This window comes from Aptenodytes patagonicus, chromosome 7 (genome assembly GCF_965638725.1).
Source record: "Aptenodytes patagonicus chromosome 7, bAptPat1.pri.cur, whole genome shotgun sequence".
NCBI classification, from domain to species: domain Eukaryota; kingdom Metazoa; phylum Chordata; class Aves; order Sphenisciformes; family Spheniscidae; genus Aptenodytes; species Aptenodytes patagonicus.
The window spans coordinates 47,249,566-47,270,148 of record NC_134955.1 but is presented as its reverse complement, the minus strand read 5'-3'; the positions used below and the strand labels follow the sequence as shown (position 1 = coordinate 47,270,148).

At 40.8% G+C, this 20,583-nt stretch overlaps 1 protein-coding gene across 9 annotated transcripts in view; it reads right to left on the bottom strand.

Annotated features, from left to right (window-relative positions):
- GPATCH2L (G-patch domain containing 2 like) overlaps positions 1-20,583 on the bottom strand; it is a 58,305-nt gene that overhangs the window by 15,131 nt on the left and 22,591 nt on the right. For 4 of the 9 annotated variants that reach the window (XM_076345145.1, XM_076345147.1, XM_076345146.1 and 1 more), the window contains 2 exons: positions 16,372-16,463; positions 10,022-11,122 (listed from right to left, as the gene is read on the bottom strand). The exons of 1 other annotated variant lie outside the window; for it this stretch is intronic. In XM_076345145.1, the coding sequence (XP_076201260.1) occupies positions 10,950-11,122; positions 16,372-16,463 (265 nt within the window). In that variant the 3' untranslated portion in view covers positions 10,022-10,949. Of the gene's footprint in view, positions 1-10,021; positions 11,123-14,041; positions 14,194-16,371; positions 16,464-20,583 lie in introns of those variants that run through there. 4 more of the 9 variants (XM_076345150.1, XM_076345148.1, XM_076345151.1 and 1 more) reach the window with 3 other exon arrangements.

Below are 20,583 nucleotides of genomic sequence, written 5' to 3'. Positions count from 1 at the left end.
CAGTGACTTGGAAGTGAAAGGCTACTTAAGAAACTCTGGAATTGGTTCAAATTCCAAACAAGGAGCATCTCACTTGTCTAGAGACAACATCATGACAAACTGGGAAACAAACAAAATCATTGCAAAAAACAAAGAATGGACACGATAAATTACCTCAAATCCTTCACTCAAGTTTGTAATTCAAAGGAAGAAAAGCATAGTAACTCCCTATAGACCTTCAGGTTACAGTTTATACTTAAGGAAATGGTCAAGGAAGCATGCAGATTATGGACATTCCAATACTGTAAATCTAGTTAGATGTCAGTGAAGCCTCTCTTCTCCCACTCTCAACTCAGTTCGCTTTGTATCAGCTAAAACACTTCTTTCATATATTGATTTATTTCCAGTTTCTATAATCTGAACAAAGATTCTGCAAGAGCCTCATTCAGAGGCTACACATCATGTTTAAGACAGGAATACAAGCAAGAATCTTCCTTATTTATATATTACCCCCAAAATAGAGTTCTAGGAATCCGGAATCCAATCCCTATCAAACAGTTAAATCTTATGACCACATAAGACATTTGGGACATGCACAATGCGGCTCTTCAAAGGTTTTGAGTAGACCTGTTCATGAACTATCTCTAGGTAAGCCCTCCGGGACAGAAGGAGGAAGCTAGAATGCAACTGATGGTTGCTTTGGCTAACTGTCTGGTGTTGCTAACCTTGAGAGAATATTCAATGGCTTCAGCAGTGCCCAGGAGCTCTGGTCAGGCCAGACCAGTCTCAGTTCATGGCACTCTTAGAAGAGCTTCCAGCAATGAGAATACACCAATCTAGGCAACAAAACCAAATGCTAGCATGGGATATTAACACTATGTCCAGGAGTTGAGATCTGAAGCAACAATTCAAACGTGGCACTATTCCATCAATGGAATTTTACATTCATTTTGAAACAAAGGTACAGTGTAATGTATTTTAAAGCTGAAAAGCTGAACAAGTCACTGCTCCCTAATGTTAGGGAACACACTACCAGAAAATTACTTCCTCCAGTCACACCATCTCCTCTCAGATGAGTGCAGGAGAGCTCTTCCACTTGGAGAAACCTACCATCTGCTCCTTCGGTGTAATAGTGAAGGCTACAGGCTACCAAAAGGGCACTCCTACAAGGAGGCATCTTCCTTACATGTCATGAGAGAGAAAAGCAGAAGCAACTGCTATAGTGATTAAGAAAGACATTGCATACTTTTTTGGCAAGTATCCTATCAAGGTAATAAGCCCACCGATGCTCTCCCTCATTTGTTTCTGATTTCAGTGCAATGTGCAGGCAGTTCACACAGCTGAGCGAATGAACTGAGACAGAGCTGATGAAGCTCAGCATGTACACAGGGAACACTATCCCAAGACAGCAGAGCTCTAGCTGCCAGTATAGCAAGAAAGGGGGAATCCTCACCAAGGACGCTCTTCAACTGAGTGATCATGTAGGTTCTGAAAACTGCACACTCAATACGTCATTATACTACTCACAAATAAACTGGCATGCAGAAATGATGCTTCATTTCAGTTGGCACAGATAAATTTTTTCTCACCTCACCTTCCCATGCAAATTTCATGACAATCTTTTGGTAACACCATAAAACTTCCATCACCATGACTTTTCCCTGTGTTTGCCAAAACACCTCCCATTTTTCAACAGATCTCTATACTGTAGAAAAAAAGTCTTCTGTCTTCTCTGAGGTTCTAAACCAGAATCAACTATCATTTCATGTAGACTGACCTTCACTATAAAATTGACCATTCAGTGTCTTTTAGATGCCTCTGTATTTATTTCAATGGCTTATATTTGGCTACAACAGTCCTTCCATAAAGCTGTTGTCTTCAAATTGAAGCCTGAAGATACACAGAAGCTACTGCTTCCCACAGTACTTTGTTCCAATGGTTAATCTGTCCTCACTGTTAAAAGCTCACACCCTATTTCTAACTTGAATTCATTTGGCTTTAGTTTCAAGTTAATTTTTATGCTCATCCGCTCAAGACAAGAGACACTTAATATTACCTAGTATTTCCATTTCCATAAAGGACTACCACACAGGCGAGACATCTCTGATCCTCTTCTGATAAAACTAAACAGACAGAGCTCTTAAGTATTGCAAATTATAAAAACTGTCTGTCCAAAATTGCACTGTAATACTGCTAAAGGAAATGCAATGCATTTTGGAATTTTAAAAAAAAAAAAAAGATTATTCTTACTTTCCAGGATCTTGAGCATTGAAAAGCAGTGATAAGAACTTTAGATTCAGAGTTGACTGCCTGAATATCACTTTTATGGTAGTGTTACAGCAGTGTTTGGGCAGCAAGGGCTAGCATGATGTTTGGATATATGAGATTATGAAGCCTGAACAGCAATAGGGAAGCAAGTGTTCCTGCTTCTGTAAAGAATACTCTAAGTGTAGACACTAGAATTGAATGCAGACGGATGTGGAATACTGGGGATTTTCATGCAGGAACATAATTAAAGGGTAAATGACAAGTTTTACAGTGTGAAGCTTATGAAAAATTACTTATATGGGTTATTGGATTACATAGGACTTGTTGACTGGGTATAGGTAGTTATACATGACAAAGAAGCCTAATTGTAAAAGAAGAATAGGACTTTTCAATCTTGCTGAAAAAAAGCATAGCAAGAAACAATGCCAGGATGCTGATATTAGAAAAAAACTATTCCAAGAGAAGATGCAATTTCCTTATAAAGAGGGTAATTAATAAGAAAACTGATTACCAAGAAAGATGAGCTAATCCTTATTTCATGTTTGTAAAGTCAGATTACATGTCCTTCTAAAAATATAATTAAATCCAGTTGCAGGATAGATACTATAGCCAAAACGTTCACAGAAGTTTTCTCCAGCCTCGAAGAAAGAGTTTGTAAATCTTTTTGAGACAGGACACTGGGCTAAGAGAACGTAAAAGGAAAGTATCACTATATAACTACTTTGTCCTTACAGTACCCCCTAGGCATCCAAACCCAGCCACTGAGAGAGACAGAATACCGAGCCAGACAGACCTTTGGTCTGACCCAGTGCAGCCTTTCTTATGCTGTTCATCCCATTTCCTTCAGGGGTTACAAGGAAAAGAGGGCAGCTTTGCAAAACCCTGATCATCCTCATAATACTGGCAGCTCTGCTTTAAGATAATGAATACTCTGGGTCATACATGCAGGGCTCAGCAATACTTTTTCTGATTACTGTCTGTAGGTATCTGTATTTTGCATCTTTCTCTGATGTAACAGGCTGTGCCAGTCCATTCTCCACTTTTACCAATTCTTTGAGTTGGTACAAGAACTCTCTTTTCCTGGTATGCCAGTTAATACATCTTTGTCAACTCACTGAAGTCACACTAACAGCCAGGTTTGCAGTTGGGAAGGCATTTTACCCACATTAAAGTTGAGAAGGATGTTGAAGGTTCCCTCTGTCTCCACAGCACAAGTCTGTATGTCACGTGATTGAGCGCCAGCCATGCACCCATCTTCAGGCACTGGTGACAGTTTAGTCTCCCTGCACTTGCCTATGGCACAGTTTACTTCCTTAAGAATGAGACACTTTGGTATAATTAAGACATTATATTCTCTATGCTGAGTTCAATCCTTGTACTGGATAAAAGTTAATGGCCTAAGATAATCTTGTCTTGCCTTCTGTATAGCAAGTGGCCCCTTATGCTTTATACCTTAAGAAGCATTGCAGTAAACTATTTTTCCCATGTTTGATGGTACAAAAGCAGGATGTCTCAAGCACAAAACACAAACTGGAATAGAATGCAGGGGACAAAGACACAGTAATGCAGTATCAAAATGAGAACAGAAGTTTGTCCTCCTTTGATAGTCTCCTAACAGACTATTAAAATACATTTTCTGAACAAATGACTGGTAGCGTCCTTCATTTTTGCTTCACCTGTTCTCTGGTTACAAAACTGTTCCTCAAGACAACAAAGCAAAGTTGTTATCCACTTTACATAATTCCTTTTCGATATCCAGGCACACACATTGTTTTTTGTAGCATCTTCTTTCTTCAGTGTAGAAGGGGTTACAATGAAAGAGGCACTCAAGCACCCTTCTTGTTGCCCTTCCTCCAATTTCCCTTCTCATCCTCTGCCCACTGAGCAGGTCTCCACAACAGCCACAAAGTAACAGTATGAGCTTCTACAGTTGGAAGGACAGCACTAACCCTCTCATTGTCATTATTCAGGAATGCTGGCAAGACACACCTCTGCATACCACAATCATGAAGCTAATCTATCATTCAGCAGCACTAGTCCCAGCCTCTTACAAGTTTCTCTCCAGCTACGGTTTTGTTGCCTTCTTCACTCTTCACTGTACCTTACCTTAATATCATAAATCCATAAGGCTAGAAACTACATTCTTTTAATTTGCACTTCTCCAAATTAAGGCATTAATTGGACTGGGCATTAAGCCTCACTAGAGCTCACTGGAACTACTGGAAATGTGCAAAGAACAACTGCTAAATGTGCTCCTCCCAGCTCTCGATTTCTCTTTCACTGAAATGTCCACCTTCTCCCTGTACATAAATAAAGCCCTGTTTGCAGAAGTATGTCTTTGTAAGACTGGCCTCTGTCATCTCTGAGTAATTGTGGCAAGAACATGAAGTTGCCAGTGACCGGAAGGGGTACGTATCATGTCACCTTTCTAAAAAGGCAGGAAGGATGATCTGGGGAATGACAGGCTAGTCAGCCCTACCTCGGTCCCTTGTAGCTTTATGGAGCAGGTTCTGGAAGTCATTTCCAGGCACCCAAAGGACAAGAAGGTGACTAGGAACAGGCAGCCAGATTAAATGAGGGAAAATCATGCCTATGAACCTGAATGCCTTCTATGATGGAATAGATAGGCTCTGTGATGCGTACGGGGCAGTGGATGCTGTTTACATTGACTTCAGCAAGCCTCTTGATACAGTCTCTCATAGCATCCTTATAGCCAAATGGGGGAGCTATGGAAGGGATGCCTTCCAGTAAGAAAGGTCAGTGAGAAACTGGCTGAGCTGTCAGGCTCAAAGAATAATGATTAATGGTTAGAAATCTGCATGATGGCCAGTTATGAAAAGCATGCCTCAGAAGACAATACTGGGATCAATACTGTTCAGTGATCATTAGTGATCTGGTGGAAAGAGACAGAACATACTCTGAGCAAGATCAGAAATAATGGCATGTTGGGGAGGGGAGCCACTGATAGGCTGGAGGGTGGGGGTGGTACCCAGAGGGACCTTGACAGGTTGGAGGAATGAAGAGACAGAAACCTCATGAAGTTCGTGAATAGAATAGAGTAGGTCCCTTCCAACTGAAATATTCTACAATGACCATCTAGTCCAATTGCCTGACCACTTCAGGGCTAACCTAAAGTTAAAGTATATTATTAAGGGCATTGTCCAAATGCCTCTTAAACACTGACAGGCACGGGGCATTGACCACCTCTCTAGGAAGCCTGCTCCAGTGTTTGACCACCCTCTCTATATAGAAGTGTTTCCTAATGTCAAGTCTTAACCTCCCCTGACTGATGCAGCTTTGAACCATTCCCATGCATCCTGTCACTGGATACCAGGGAGAAGAGATCAGCACCTCCCTCTCCACAGCTTCCTGAGGAGGCGAAGTGGAGAGCAATGAGGTCGCCCCTCAGCCTCCTTTTCTCCAAACTAGACAAACCCAAAGTCCTTAGCAGCTCCTCATTGTACATGCCTTCCAGCCCTTTCACCAGCTTTGTTGCCCTCCTCTGGATGCATTCAAGGACCTTCACATCCTTTTTAAATTGTGGGGCCCAGAACTGCACACAGTACTTAAGGTGAGGCTGCACCAACACTAAATACAGTGGGATAACAGCCTCTTTTGACCCGCTGGTTATGCTGTGTTTGATGCACCCCAGGATGCGGTTTGCCCTCTCGGCTGCCAGGGCACACTGCTGACTCATACTGAGCCTGCTGTCGACCAGCACCCCCAGATCCCTTTCTGCAGGGCTGCTCTCCAGCCACTCCTCTCCCAGTTTATACTTGTGCCTGGTGTTACTCTGTCCCAGGTGCAGAATCCGGCATTTGTTCTTGTTAAATTTCATGCCATTGATGATTGCCCAATGCTGCAATCTATCTAGATCCCTCTGCAAAGCCTCTTGTCCCTTCAGAGGGTCAACAGCACCTCGCAGTTTAGTATCATCAGCAAACTTGATAATGGTGCATTCAACTCCTGCATCCAGATCATTGATAAATGTATTGAACAGAACCGGCCCTAGAATTGAGCCCTGAGGAACACTGCTAGTGACTGGTCACCGGCCAGATGCAGCCCCATTCACGACAACCCTTTGAGCCCTGCCGTTCAGCCAGTTCTTCACCCAGTGCAGCATGTACTTGCTCATCTCAGAGTTGGACTTGTCCAGAAGGATGCTGCGAGGGATAGTATCAAAAGCCTTACTATTACCCAGAAAAAACTACATCCACCACCTTCCCTTCATCCACTAGATGGGTGAACTTATCATTGAAGGGTATCAAATTAGTTAGACAAGACTTTCCCTTCGTGAACCCATGTTGACTGTGCCTGATGATTGCATTGTCCTTTAAATGCCTTTCAATAGCACCCAGTATGATCTTCTACATAGTTTTTTCCAGGTACTGAGGTTAGACTAACAGGTCTGTAGTTTCTTGGGTCTTCCCTCACACCTTTCTTGTGAATTGGAATAACGCTGGCTAGCTTCCAGTCAGCAGGGACCTTCCCAGACTCTCAAGACCTTTGGTAGATGGTTGAGAGGGGTCCTACCGTAACATCCACTAGCACATTCAGTACTCTGGGATGAATCCCATCCGGCCTCATGGACTTATGAGCATTCAACTGAAACAACTTGTCCCTTACAATTTCAGCGTCCACAAATAGAAAGTCACGGCTCCCACAGTCGTGGTCCTCCAACTCAGAGGACCAGGCAGCCCAAGGTCTAACAGTATTATTAGAGACTGAGGCAAAAAAAGTGTTGAATGCCTCCACTTTTTCTTCATTCCAATTTGTAAGGTGACCATCTTCAACAAGTATCGGTCCAATGTTTTCCTTAGACCTCCTCTTGCTATTAATGTACTTCAAAAAGCCTTTCTTCTTGTCTGACACAACACTGGCCAGTTTCAACTCTAATTAAGCTTTGGCCTTTTGTGTTTTCTCCCTGCATATGCGAACCACAGCTCTGTAATCTTCCTGCGAAGCCTGACCTTGCTTCCAGAGATCACACAATTTCTTTTTCCTCCTGAGTTCCAAAAGGAGTTCCCTATTCAGCCAAACTGGTTTTCTGTGCTGCTTGCTTGACTTTCAACACAATGGGATTGCCTGCTCTTGTGCTTTTAAAAGGTGATTCTTAAAAACTGATCAGCACTCAAGGACTCCTAAGCCCTCAAAAGCAGATTCCCAGGGGACACTGCTAACTAGCTCGCTGAGTAGCTTAAAGTTAGCTCTCTTGAAATCCAGGGTAGCAACTCTGCTGATCATTTTTCTCATTACATCAAAAATTTTAAAAACTCAACCATTTTGTGATCACTGTGGCCAAGACAGCCACCTACCATCACATCTCCCACAAGTCCTTCTCTATTCACAAATAACAAGTCAAGGAGGGCATCTTTCTTAGTTTGCTCACTGAGTACTTTTGACAAGAAATTATCTTCAACATACTTCACGAATTTCCCAGACTTGCTTGTCACAGCAGTACGGTATTCCCAGTTGATGTCTGGGAAGTTGAAGTCTCCCATAAGGACAAGGAGAGAAGACAACTGGAGAGAAGACAGACCTGGAAAAAGACTGGGGAGTCCTGGTGGACAAGAAGTGGAATATGAGTGAGCTGTGTACCTTTGAAGCAATAATCACATACTGGACCACCTTAGTAGAAGCACAGCTACCAAATCAAGGCACGTTATTATTCCTTTCTACTCAAGCAAACCACATCTGAAGCAGCGTCCTTCACTGCAAGTACTGTGTGAGTACAGTGCGAGTTCTGAGGAATCTGCCTTAGAGGAAAAGAGACAAAACAATGCACCCAGTTCGTTCATCTAAGACTGCTGCAAATATTCAAATCTGTATCAAGCTACTGAAGGCTGAAGATGAATTTTGATAAATACCCTGGAGTAACAAGATAGATAATTTGTTTAGCTTGTCTACCACTCAGGAGAATCAAATTTGGTTGAGAGCCTGACTGACCTGCAAATGGATTCTAACCTAGAAATAGGAAAGACAGGGCAGCTGCAAGAACTTGAATCTGCTGGCACTTCCAGAAAGTTGCCACGGCAGGAAGTACGGCTTACCAAGATAATGCCTGCCACAGTTACTCTTCAGTACTGCCACAGGTACATTCAACCTTTAAAGGCAAGGAAGTCCTCCTAGGAGCTTACAACCTAAGTAAGGGCTTAACCAGATGAACAGTGCTACTGACCTCAATAGGAAAATCTGATAAATTATCTTTCCCTGCCCCCAGAGAAAAATCGTGTGAAGTCTGGCACACACCCACCCCCCTGCCGCAATGAGTGAGATGAAGGCCGTTGATTCCCTAACACCTCAAACACGTCTCTTTTAAAACTTTTATAACTGTCCTGTCACCACAGAAGAAACAGAACTACTCTGAACAATACTCAGAATGTAGCAACACATATCAGAATTGGTTTTAAAAAGGGGAATACAACAGCCAAAATTTAAAATTTTAGCTGAACGCTCAGTAATCTGAGTAAGTCTGTTGAATAGACTCAAACCAAGAGAGGTTGTGGAGGATCCTTCATGAGATTAAGAACACTCAGTTGCACAAATGCTCTTTTAGCGAACCACTCCCTGACACTGAAACAGCCTGCAAGTTAGGTTACAAGGCTTCCAATCCTAAAATTTATCTGCAGGTTGTCAGGAGAATGTGACCACCTTTCCCCTTCACTGTGTTCACGAGTACTAGATAGTCAAGCTACTACTCTTCAGGTTTACCTTCTCTTTGCATGTTCTAGATTACAGGCCCTCCAGTGCTGAGGTTTCCTGTGCTACCTCTTAAGTACCATTGCTCAAAATAAGTACAAAATAAGACAATCCAATGACTACTTTAAAACAGGAACACTCCTCTCTCCACAAAACCCTTACAGCTTGTCCTGTAATCCAAACTGACCTCTGTACTCCTTCAGCAAGGTAAAAAGGCTTTCCCTGTTCTAATTAGTTCTAAAACTTACCACCACCAAAAAAAAAAAAAGTTTTGAGAGGGATTGGATTTACATGGACGGATCTGACAGTTTGCTTGGGCTGCGAAATATAAATCCAATCTGGATCTCTCCCCAAGAATAAGTAGGTATTAGGGGATCAGACACAGACAGTGTGTCTGTAATATAACTCTATTTGTCAATCATGATTTAGTGAGTCATTCAATTTTTGTTTTGTGTATGTTATGACCACTTAACATTTTAATACAGAGTTAAATATAAATCACCGCTTTATATCCTCACAATCAAATCTGTCCCTCTGCTATCTGATTTATAAGGGAGAGCACAACACTGCAAAACCACTAAAAACATGCAAATTTTGTTATCTACTTAAGAGTGCTAGCTGCACCTCCACATTCAAAATGAATTTTACAAGCTTAAATGGTCCTGTTTGAAAGCTCCACCCAGTGAGGAAAGCAAAAAGAGTTCTATGCATACAAATATATCCTATTTTTAAAGGACTTAAGAAGCCATGGAGGCCACCTGTTCCTTGACACATGCTATGTAGGTATATATTCTAAAAACACAGCCCAAAATAAGCTCCAGACAGAGTAATTCAAGAAAAATAAGTGGAGTGTGATCAAGAATTCAAGCAAAGAGAGGGAAGAAATCACTCTCCATATATTCTGCAACACAGAAGGTAACAGGGGGCCAAGTGGAAGTGCTATGAAAAGAAGATAATCTCTTTTGTGTATGCTGCAGAGTAAAGTACAATCATCAGTAGGTGGAGACACCTCCAGTAGATATAGCAGACAATACTTTTTGAAGGGAGGGAAAACATGAGACAATACCCAGAATGCTCTGAACTCAGGTGATACTTTAAATGGCTTTTTTGTTCAATGGCATGTTAACTTCAACGGCAAGCGTCCTTTAGAAATGCTAACAGTCATTTTTTAATTTATACACGGAGAAATTGGAAGTTTTGTATATCCTCTACCATACTCCAAGGATATTCAAGGGCCCAGGTTCCTTTCCAGGACGCCAGCTTGCACATTTATGTCCAAGTAGTTCTCCCAAATCCTTATCCAGTAGGAGATTTAGGAAAGAACATGCAATACACAAGCAAGACTAAAGACATTCAGAACAAGGGAGAAGGAAAAGGTCTAATGGACCATGCTGCCAGTGAGCCAATGGAAATTTCTGAATGGACAAGCACCGTATTTGCTTTGCTAGAAGCAACATGATTCGAGTCCATTAGCACATGGCCTGAAAACATTCTGCTAATACAGAATTCAGGTTCCATGTTTCAACTTGTTTGCATTCACCCCTCGTTCCCCAGCCAAGAAATCCTCCTGGCCTGGAGGAAAGCAGGGGGAGACTTTTGCCTCCCTGGGCAGTAGTGGGACTTCCACCCAAAAAAACACCAAATGCACAAACAAGCAACATGTCCAGGGGGTGAATAAAGATCTGAAAACCTAAAAGAATCTGTACATGACCCAGCACATATGAGCTGGCATCAGGGAAGGAGATGAATGCATAATAAATACAGCAATAGCAAGAACATTTTTAAAAGCCACTGCGGTCCCAACACTGATTACCTTTTTTTAAACATAGATTCACAAACATGATTTAGATATGTGGGGCACGCAGATCAGTCTGGATGATGGCACACATCATGCACCAATACTGGAGATATCACTACTGCCAAACAAGACGTTTGGTGAAGACACACACCAGAGTCAAACACTTCCAAAATCCAGCAAGTTTTTAAAGTTGCAATGCTTCCTTTTAGCTGTATCCAGGGCTCTTCTCTGGTGGCATTTTAAAAAAGTTACTGGAGGCAGCAATAGTGGCTTTCTCGGCTGCTGGTGTTTTCCCTGTCCACTCAGAGTTCTGGGATCTCAGGGATGGTGTTGCTGGTAGCTCTGACTCTGCTGCATCCATGTGGACAGATAAAGTTGCTGGAATATAAAATTGCAGGAAAGGGGGAACAGAGGAAGAGAGTAGGAAAGGGCAATAAAAAAAAAGTTAGAACAAGTGACTTCATGGCAAATGCCTCATATATATATATATAACTTCTTATATGAAGGTGTTATTTACTGAGTTCCTACAAGTTGCCCTGCCAAATTCCTTTGAAATATAGGTTCTTGATAGCATTAACATCTTTGCCCTAATTATTCTCACACTCAGAACTCCAAGTTCCTAGTCCACTAACTAGTTCCCTTAGTCAAAGTTCCTGTTGAAAATCAAGAGCTTTAGCTGTCCCATACTCAATCAATTCATAATCACTCAACTGAAGACAACTCGATCTCTCCACAAAGACTAAATTAACCCTGTATCTGAGAATTTTGAAGTCGCTGAAGGCTTGGCAAATTTCAGGTTGCAAAGGTCAGTTAAAGAGGAAAATATACCTCTCCTCTTTACTCAGTAAAGGCAGTACCATCAACCTCCACATACATCCAATATGGTAAATCAGCATATTATAACAAGAAGGTACTTGCTAAGCTAGGTTGGAATCCATTCTCATTTTCTCAATACAACCACTGCTTCAAAATGGGACAGGCTATAATTAGCAAGAGAGATTTGCAGATCCATAGCTCAACCCAACAGTCACCCAAATTTCCAGAAGGATTGTCAGAAACCTAGAGATATGCGAGTTTACTCCCATTCTCAGTATTCTGAATCACTCAATCCTCACAAGCAGAACAGAGCAGGATAAAAAAAGAGTAATTGCCACAGGAGTCTTTGGGGCAACTGGAATTTTTTTGAACAAGTAACTGCTTCAGTACGAAATACATCTCTCTCTCATTGTATTCTCACAACAGATTAATAGTTGTTTGTGTGTTTTTATTACAAGTTGTGTCTGCTGCTCTGTAGTGGATGAAGGATAAAGAGGCTATAACAAGCCTCAACTAGAGGACTGATTGCTTTTAAGTTTAAATAAAAAGCTCGTTCAATGCTTGAGGTTCCACACTCAGTAGATCTGGAACCCCAACAATCCTGCTTCTGTACATCCAAAACAGTGAATCATTCCCATACAACCACAACAACACAGCTGATAACAGTACATTGCATATTTTACCTCTAGCCCATCAACTTCCTCCATCTGAAGGTCATATGAAAAATGCAAAAAAAAATGTAAGTCAAAGTCCTTAAACTAATAATCACCACCAATACTACACTATGGGCTCACTAGCAGCCTCCCCACTCAGGCTCTCCATCTTTGCTCATAAAAAGAAAAAAAGCAAAGGACTAAACAGGCTTCTTGCTACTGGGTACCATCACACCATGACAAAGAGTGAATGCATTAGCAAGAAATAGGAGAGGGAAAATTCACCGAATTGTTACTACTCATCAGACTGTTCTCTGATAAGCAGTTTCAGAGGCTGTTAACTGGCACCATTTAGAAATTATTATTTTTCACAAGCTAAATGTGAACACATGCCAAGGCAGAAAAAATTCTATTTATGCAGATTTTTACCCCAGACTCACTGTAATACCTGAATAGGATGCAACTTATGACATGTACTGCTACGTATATAGGGGACTGGACCACATAAACACTAAAAACATCAGTGTAAAGCTGGACAATTGTTCACCATTTCTTTCACAGCCATCTATACTTGTGGCCTATTCTGACAAACAGAAGACAGACATGATAGTCTTCATCAGATCCCTTTCAAACCAGAGAATAACTACCATGAGAATAACATTTTATACAGTATTTCTCAGACAAGCTCTACTGTGCCACTGGGGACATTATTCCAAATTTATTGCACTGCAATGGAAAGTAACTAAACACAAGGACACTATCCATGCCTTTTGAAGCCCCTAAGTCTTAGATCACTGAAAGTTCGAAGGACCTTTATCAGTACAGACTTTCTTCTTCCCTAGGCACTGGCTGTTGGTCACTGAGTTGGATGAACTTCTGGTCTAATCCAGTACAGCCAGCCTTACTTCCTCCAGATTTCCTTATTCTACTGCCAAACTAGACTAGCCAGACTTTTGTTCTTACCTGGTGAAAGCCTCATGCTTTAGAGCTCACACACTGCTCAACTGTCTAGTGTGGAAAGCACTAACTTTCATTTTCAATCTCTCTCAACATTTGCATAAGTTTGCCCAACTTAATTTTGATAACAGTCGCTTCCTGAAGTGCAAATGAATTCTGAATTTTCTACCCACTTTTTGTTGCTCTCAACAGCCATGCCTTTTTCCAAAATGCTATTCTTTAACAGCTCTCTCAGTTATGGTATTTAGGCCAGTTAGCCTCAAAGAGCAGGACTAATACCAGAAGTTTAAAGCTATAACAATACAATAGAGACCTAGGCACTTCTGCTACAGTAATGCATGGTTTTTGATGTTCATACAAGGGTCTCTGACAAAAGATGCTTTACCAGATCCCATAAATACTCACATTCATGAAAGTACGTGAGAAGACACGGAATATACTTAGTTTGCTAGGCTCCCAAATAAACATATCTCTAGCTCCTTTCTCTCATTCCTGCAGCTGGAAGGGAGATAGCATCCACATCTCATATGCCTTTTATTACCATCTTCTGATTTCAGCCCAATTCAACTCCAAACTTTCTGTGGATGGTGGGGGGGGTGAGGCGACAGGGGAAGATTTGTAGCTGCATGTTTAAGAAAGAAGCTAAATTCATCACAATGACAGGGGAGAGTGTTGGCAGAGATTTGAGCTATTTATTCTTTTAGGAAAATACTATAAAGAATGACACGAGGAAGCCTCTATCTGCAGTCTTGTTCATCACACTGGTGAGGAGTCCGATAACAGATGTATGCAGTAGCGTGATTTAGTGCCGGGAGCTGGCCCCTGATGTGTATTAATACAGCGGCAAAGCGGAACGAGCCCCTCTTCATCACTCATCTCTATAAAAGAGGTGGAATCCGAGATGGCCCGATGTTCGGCAGAGCAAGCCCATTTGTTCTGCTGACTGATGGAGCCAGCTCAGGCTGTGTCCTTCACCTCCATGGGGCACTCAGGTTGCAAAAAAGGAGATCACTGAAGCAGGACCTGGTCAACAAGTGAGACAAGAGCAGTTGGACTCAGCTAAGGAGCTATTTAAAGGTGAAGAAATCCAGCACTCTGTGTGACTGCAGTGACAGGCATGGGCCTGCATTCTGATTCACCTGTGTTTCATCCTTTGCAGAAGTAAAACACCACAAACATAAAAAGCCTCTGTGGTGAGAAAATGAGGCTGCCGTGATTCCTCAGGTAGAGGGGAACCCCAGTATAAGACATTTATGTAGGGGCGAGTAGATGCACGGCAAGGGAGAAAAATCTGTATCTATCTCATCAATGCCTAACAAGCATAACAGCCTTCAGTTAATTCTACATTATTGCAGAGTAATCCTGTGTATTTCTTTAGATATTAGTAATTCCACAGTCAGATCACCTTTGATAGAAACAATATCAGATTTCAGAAGTTTCCAAGTTACATGCTTGTGCTCCAGATGCAATTGGGAGACTGCTGTAGAAAGTCAGCTAAGACACAGCTTCAGCTACCCAATCATAAAAGTTTCTTTCAGCAAGCCAGTATTGTAGCAAACCCTGCCCATAGCTGTTAACTTTGCTCGGGATATTTCTAAACAGGGTCTAAGGAAGAGATCTTTACCATTTCTGACCCGTAAAGACCTTGCAGCACTTTTCTGTTGATGATCAGCACAAGCATCCTGTCTGGATTCCAGTAACTACACGCTCCTTCCTTATTTTGTAATACATATTCTGATTTTCTCTCCCTCATTCCTAAAAAAAAAAAGCCAAAAACCAAACAAACAAAAAACCATAAAAAAACCTTCCAAACCTCTGTGCTATTTTCCAGTGCTGAGTTCCGCTCCAGATGCAGATTCAACTCTTCAAAAAGTGTTCACTATACAATTTGCCTAGTCAGGTAAGTACAATTTACATAATATTTTGAAACATGTAGGCATAGAAATAGAAGCTGCCCCTATAGAAAGTAACCAGCAATGCAGTACAGAATACACTCTGGACAATAAATAAATGGACAGGTAACAGGGGACAGTGAGACACTAGTATTCATACCAAGAAAACCTAGTATCCCAGAACTAAAATTCTGTGGCTACAGATACATGATTTTACCAACACCTTCACTACAGAAGTTTGAATATCCTAGCATGGAATACTCAAAAGCCAGGAAAGAATACCCTAAATAAACAGTCAATAACAGATGACGCTTTTGCTGAGCAACAGATTATTAATTTAATGCTTTTTTCTCTTCTTTTTTAATACAGAACCTTTCAGACAGTCTGTAATCCAGATCTGTGTTCTGGAGAGCTAGCACAGCTTTCTTCCCTACTTCATTATTCTACTGTCTATCCACCAGCCCAAGGAAGAAATCCAAACTTCATTCCTCCTATTCATCATCAGTTCCTTTGGCCTTCCCCACTGTTTTCACATCACCATTTTTCCCATCAGCCTACCCACTGCCTTCTTGCTGGATTACAACAATAGTTTTTTAATACGATAGTTAGAAGAACATGGGTCACTTGATAGTAGGCAAAATATTTTAAGAGGGGGTAGGGTGAGAGGCCAGAAAGAAGTCTCCTAAACCCCTCTGTGTTCTATAGATTAAAACTTTTTCAGATTCTGAGGACTAATCAATCACTTTCCAGAAATATGCCACATGAAAATAAACCAGCATTTTAATCACTACATCCCCAGAGCAAGAAAAAGAAAAAAGTGACTATCTTCATCCACAAGAGTGAGACAACTCCCAGGGAACCAGTGGTCTCACCCAGTGATGATACAAAAATTGCCAGATTTCTGCTCCTGTGAAAGTGTCTAGAAACACCCTAAAAAAGGGCACGAGAGCTAATGTTAGCCCAACACTGAAGGAACACAATTTGTATAGTGATCACCTCCCTATTACCGTGTACTGCATAATTTAGGAACGGTGGAAATAACACCTTATGAAGAAACAGATTATTACCCACTGTACAGCGAAGCACTGTAAATTATATTAACTTACCATAGCTGCATCATCAAAGATTTGTTTAGTAGGCAGCTTTTGATGCTGTGCACATGATATTCTCTCTTACACATTGCCTTTCTCACACACGTTTCATTAGTTTCAAATCAAGGTAATGCTATGTTTGACTACTGTGACTCTGGCACTTTGCTCAACAGGGATATGACTTTAGAAATGCTGGCACAAAGATAAATCCAGGTTACCTGATGTCGGGCTGGACATGGAGGCTGCAACTGGCTTTCGCTTCCTCTTGATGTCCCTTGAACATGGTGGTCCCAGGTGTACATTTGCTTGCCTATAGAGAAATTAAAACAAATTAAACTCTGTTCCAGCATCACCTTCCTGTAAGACTCTCCAATCTTCTCTCTCTTCCAATCAACCTCCAACTCCCACCTTCCCATCAGCTTCTTAACTAGCAGGCAGCACAAATCAAAAGCTTCTCAGGGAAGTTTTGCTCACATTCTTCAATAATATACCATTATGCTCCCATTTCTTTTAAGAGCTCATGCACATAAACTGCTCAGAAGAATAATTATTTCTTAGCCTTTAAAGGATCTGGTTTTGTATTAACTTTAAAATAACTCTTTGCATAAGTAAAGATGTGATCAAGCAGTGATACGACACATGTCCTACCATTACTTCTATAAAGCATAACAAGTGTCCGCAAGATTGCTCTTTAAAGAAATGGTGTGATATTTGCTCCCTTACTCAGGAATTACTTTGCAACCTATTTAGTACTGTAGAGTCATCTTAGAATGTATCTCTATTCCAAACGTCCATGCATATTGTTTCCACTACAGTAGTAAGTTCATAAATTTAGGAATGCAAAACTGGTCTCATGCATTTTCAAAATTATTTCCTTATCAAAGTGCTGTGAAAACAGCTGAATCTGGCTTATGGTAATACAGCCTTGCTGCACCTGTAAACTGGCTGAAAGGCATAATCTGTCCTGGTCATATCAACTGTTAAGTCTGAAGCCTACTGATGACCACTTCAGTTTAACCATTTGCCAATTAAGAAGAAACCTGCATTATTGGGACTGACTTGAACTGAGCACTCCTCCAAGTTCTAGACATAGGAAGAAGAGAAGTTTAATTCAGAAAAGACAGTCTTGGCAGCAGACCAGAGAACTTTCTCCAATACAATCCATAATGAATACAAATGCATAATTTAGCAATGACGTTGGGTTCAAATCCCTGCTTTGTCTGAGATAAGAGTTTCTTTGGCAAGTTCCTTGGTCACTCTCTGCATCAGATCTGACATGCAAAATGCAGAACTACAGTGCAAATAAAACCCATTAAAGATTGTGAGGTGCTTGCATGGTATAAAGATTGGAACCATATAAATTTTGATGATTAAGTGATAAAAAGCTTCTGTGTCTTTAAAGCTTGTTATTTTGATTAAAAAAAAATCCTGAAAGTTTAACAAACTCATTTATCAAGTACTGAAATCTTTTACAGGTAACAAAAGTAAAAGTTCATGGCTTCATATTTCCATGCCAAAATCTATTTAAAAAAAAAAAAAAAGAAAAAGCAGCATATTTATAATTTTAGATGCTGAATTTATGCAAAACCAAAGCGTACTGTTGTAGCTATACAGAACAGTGTAGGGAGAACAAAAAATTTCCTATGCCAGCCAAGACTATAAATTGTTTGAATGCTGCTGGGTCTACCTACTTACCTGTAACAAATGTGCAACCACAAAATAAGAAAGAAATATCTACCATTCTGTCTTCTCAACTAAAATTCAAAAGTTCTACAAGAAGTCTACAAGATCTGTCATCTAAATTTGACATTTAGGAATAGTTTCAAAAATTTTTAAATTGTGCTAAGTTTCACTGACAGCCAATTTTTCAAATCAGGGAATGCATATTAATATAACCAGACACAGAAGTCTCCTGAAATAATGAACTACAGGCTTTCAAAAGTACCAGCACACCTATAGACTGCATGTTCAAATCTCATGTTTGTACACATAAGTGACTAACCTCTAAGTGACTTCACATATGCTAAAAACTGCTTTTGTACATGATTATGATAGTGGCTATATAGTATTTTAACAGAGTTCTACCGTGTATTCTGAAACATCTAGGCACACAGAGCCCAAGGAGAAGATAGTCTAAATCAAGTGGAACTTCAGTTTTTTATTTTGCATCAGTGACACAGTATTAGATTACTAACTAGATGACTACATAATTACATATAATAATCCAACTCATTTTATCAGATAATAAGGTTCCCTTTTTAATTTTACGAACTTACACCAACATTAGCCAGCTGACCCTTGGTGGAGAATCACTACGGACTAGGAAAGAAGTATGCACTATCACTTCCAAGAGACCTTATGCAATTTTTCCCAGTTCACAAATGTTACAGCTAGATTTTGAATAAGAGCTCCTGGCTCTCAGCTCCATGCTCAAACCACATCTACCCTTACCTCATGATTACACAGGGGGTAAAAAAAAAAAAAGAAAAATGAAAACAGAATATGAGAATCTCAGAATTCCTTCGTGTAGTGAAAGTAAAGGCAAATCATATTCCAGCTGGAGACTAATAGCAAGGACACTGCATCTAGCAGCCCTGCCTCTTACACACAAAGGCTCAGAGGTCATAAATTGTCTCTGTAACATGTATTTCATTCAGGTTTATCCCTTATTGATCACCCACACTTCAGTTAGTAAATCAGGAACCTATTGATTACTCACTGGCTCTGACTGACCTGGTAGTAAAAGTGTCACTTTCAAGTGGCTGGTGCACTTTACGGGCACCATAAATCTGCATGCAGGGAATCTCCAGGTGGTAGGTACCTTGGGAGAGAGAGGAGCAAAAGAATGCACGCAGGGATGATAGTCCTCATTAAGACATGGACAGAAAGGGTGTCTGAGGTATAATTTATGAAATATGCTTTTTTGGTAGATACCACACTTTTCAATACAAATTTCTAACCACTAGCTCACATACAGGTGCTATATCAGTAAGAGAATAGAATTGGTGAATCCCAAGTTTAACAGCAGACTCCTAGAAACACCACCACCGGGAAAGTCAGGTCATGGGTATGCACAGCATACAACATCGTCGTGGACAGGCTGAACTATAAATTGTGAAAGTCTCACTGACAGGCTGCAACCACGAATTAGTTTTTCTGCCAAAGTTGAATTTTAACAACTCTTCTGAACAGTTTAAAAATGACTCTGAAGTAGAATAGAACAGGGCTGAGAGGAAAGCCTGACAGAAAATGCACATTCATGCATTATCACAAGCCCCTCTGTGAAGAGGTCTGAGGCACAGAGCTTCGTGGGATGAAAGATCTGGGCCTAAACTGAGAAACTAGAACAGTACTTACTCTGTCGTTACTGGCTTTCAATCTCTTCTGCTAGGCTTCTATACTTTCTTCAATGTTGCACAAACAGTAATGAGAAAATAATTGCCTGGTTACTTTTGGACTACGGCTGGTTGATCATAAGAAAAAAAAACAAAGTCGCAGTGCTCAGTCACAGTTGGATCTGCTAGGTGACCAGCGACTAACGTGAAAACCTAGTTTACAGTCTAGAGAGGACTGACATTCTAACCTGGGAAGAGAAAAAGCAGAACACACCTGGAGAGATAAAGCAGGATCCAAAGTGCAGCTACGCTGATGGCTGCAATATATCCAACTCACACTGCAGCCTCTCACTGCCAGGAGTTAGTGAATGAAAAATTACATACATATAGACAAAATTGTTTTATATGAAAAAAGGTCTACAGTGTCTTTCTGACAGTGATGATTATTTTTTTTTTTTAATCACAAGCTAAAGGAATTATGCAGGAAATATGGATTTGTCTCTTGTTCTTAACATAGTACTTAAGGCACCTGATTCTGCATGCAGGTCACGCTGGAGAAAAAGCAGGCTTTGCTATGCAGAAAGCTGAGATTCATTGCTGTCTCTGTGTCAGAAGTAATGCTTCCTTTCTTTTCTTTTCCACATATATATTCTATGACTTTAGTTTTGTTTTGGTTTTTTTTTTAAATGAATTGTAATTGCATACACTAGACTCCTATCTCACTCCTACAGTTCAAGGTGACCATGTGCTGCACTATAGGGTCACAGGAGCTTGCCACTATTTTACATCTACCACAGGGTTTCAACAGAAAATTAGGATTGGCAGTACAATCTGTGGGAGACAATACAGAGCACAAGTATACACCAGCCCACAAAGAACCTTACCGAGCAGCATCAGGCCCCCGAAACCCTCACTACCTGTGAAGAAAAGTCTAGATTCTAAAGTGATGTCCACTCTCTCAAAATTTGGGGTAAAAAAATCTCACAACGGAGGGCTCTGAGAAGACCCTGTAGAGCTAATTGTGACAATCTGTGGCCTTCTTGGAGGCAGGAGGCACATCACACACTTGGGGGTGTATGCCTCTCGCTGTAATCT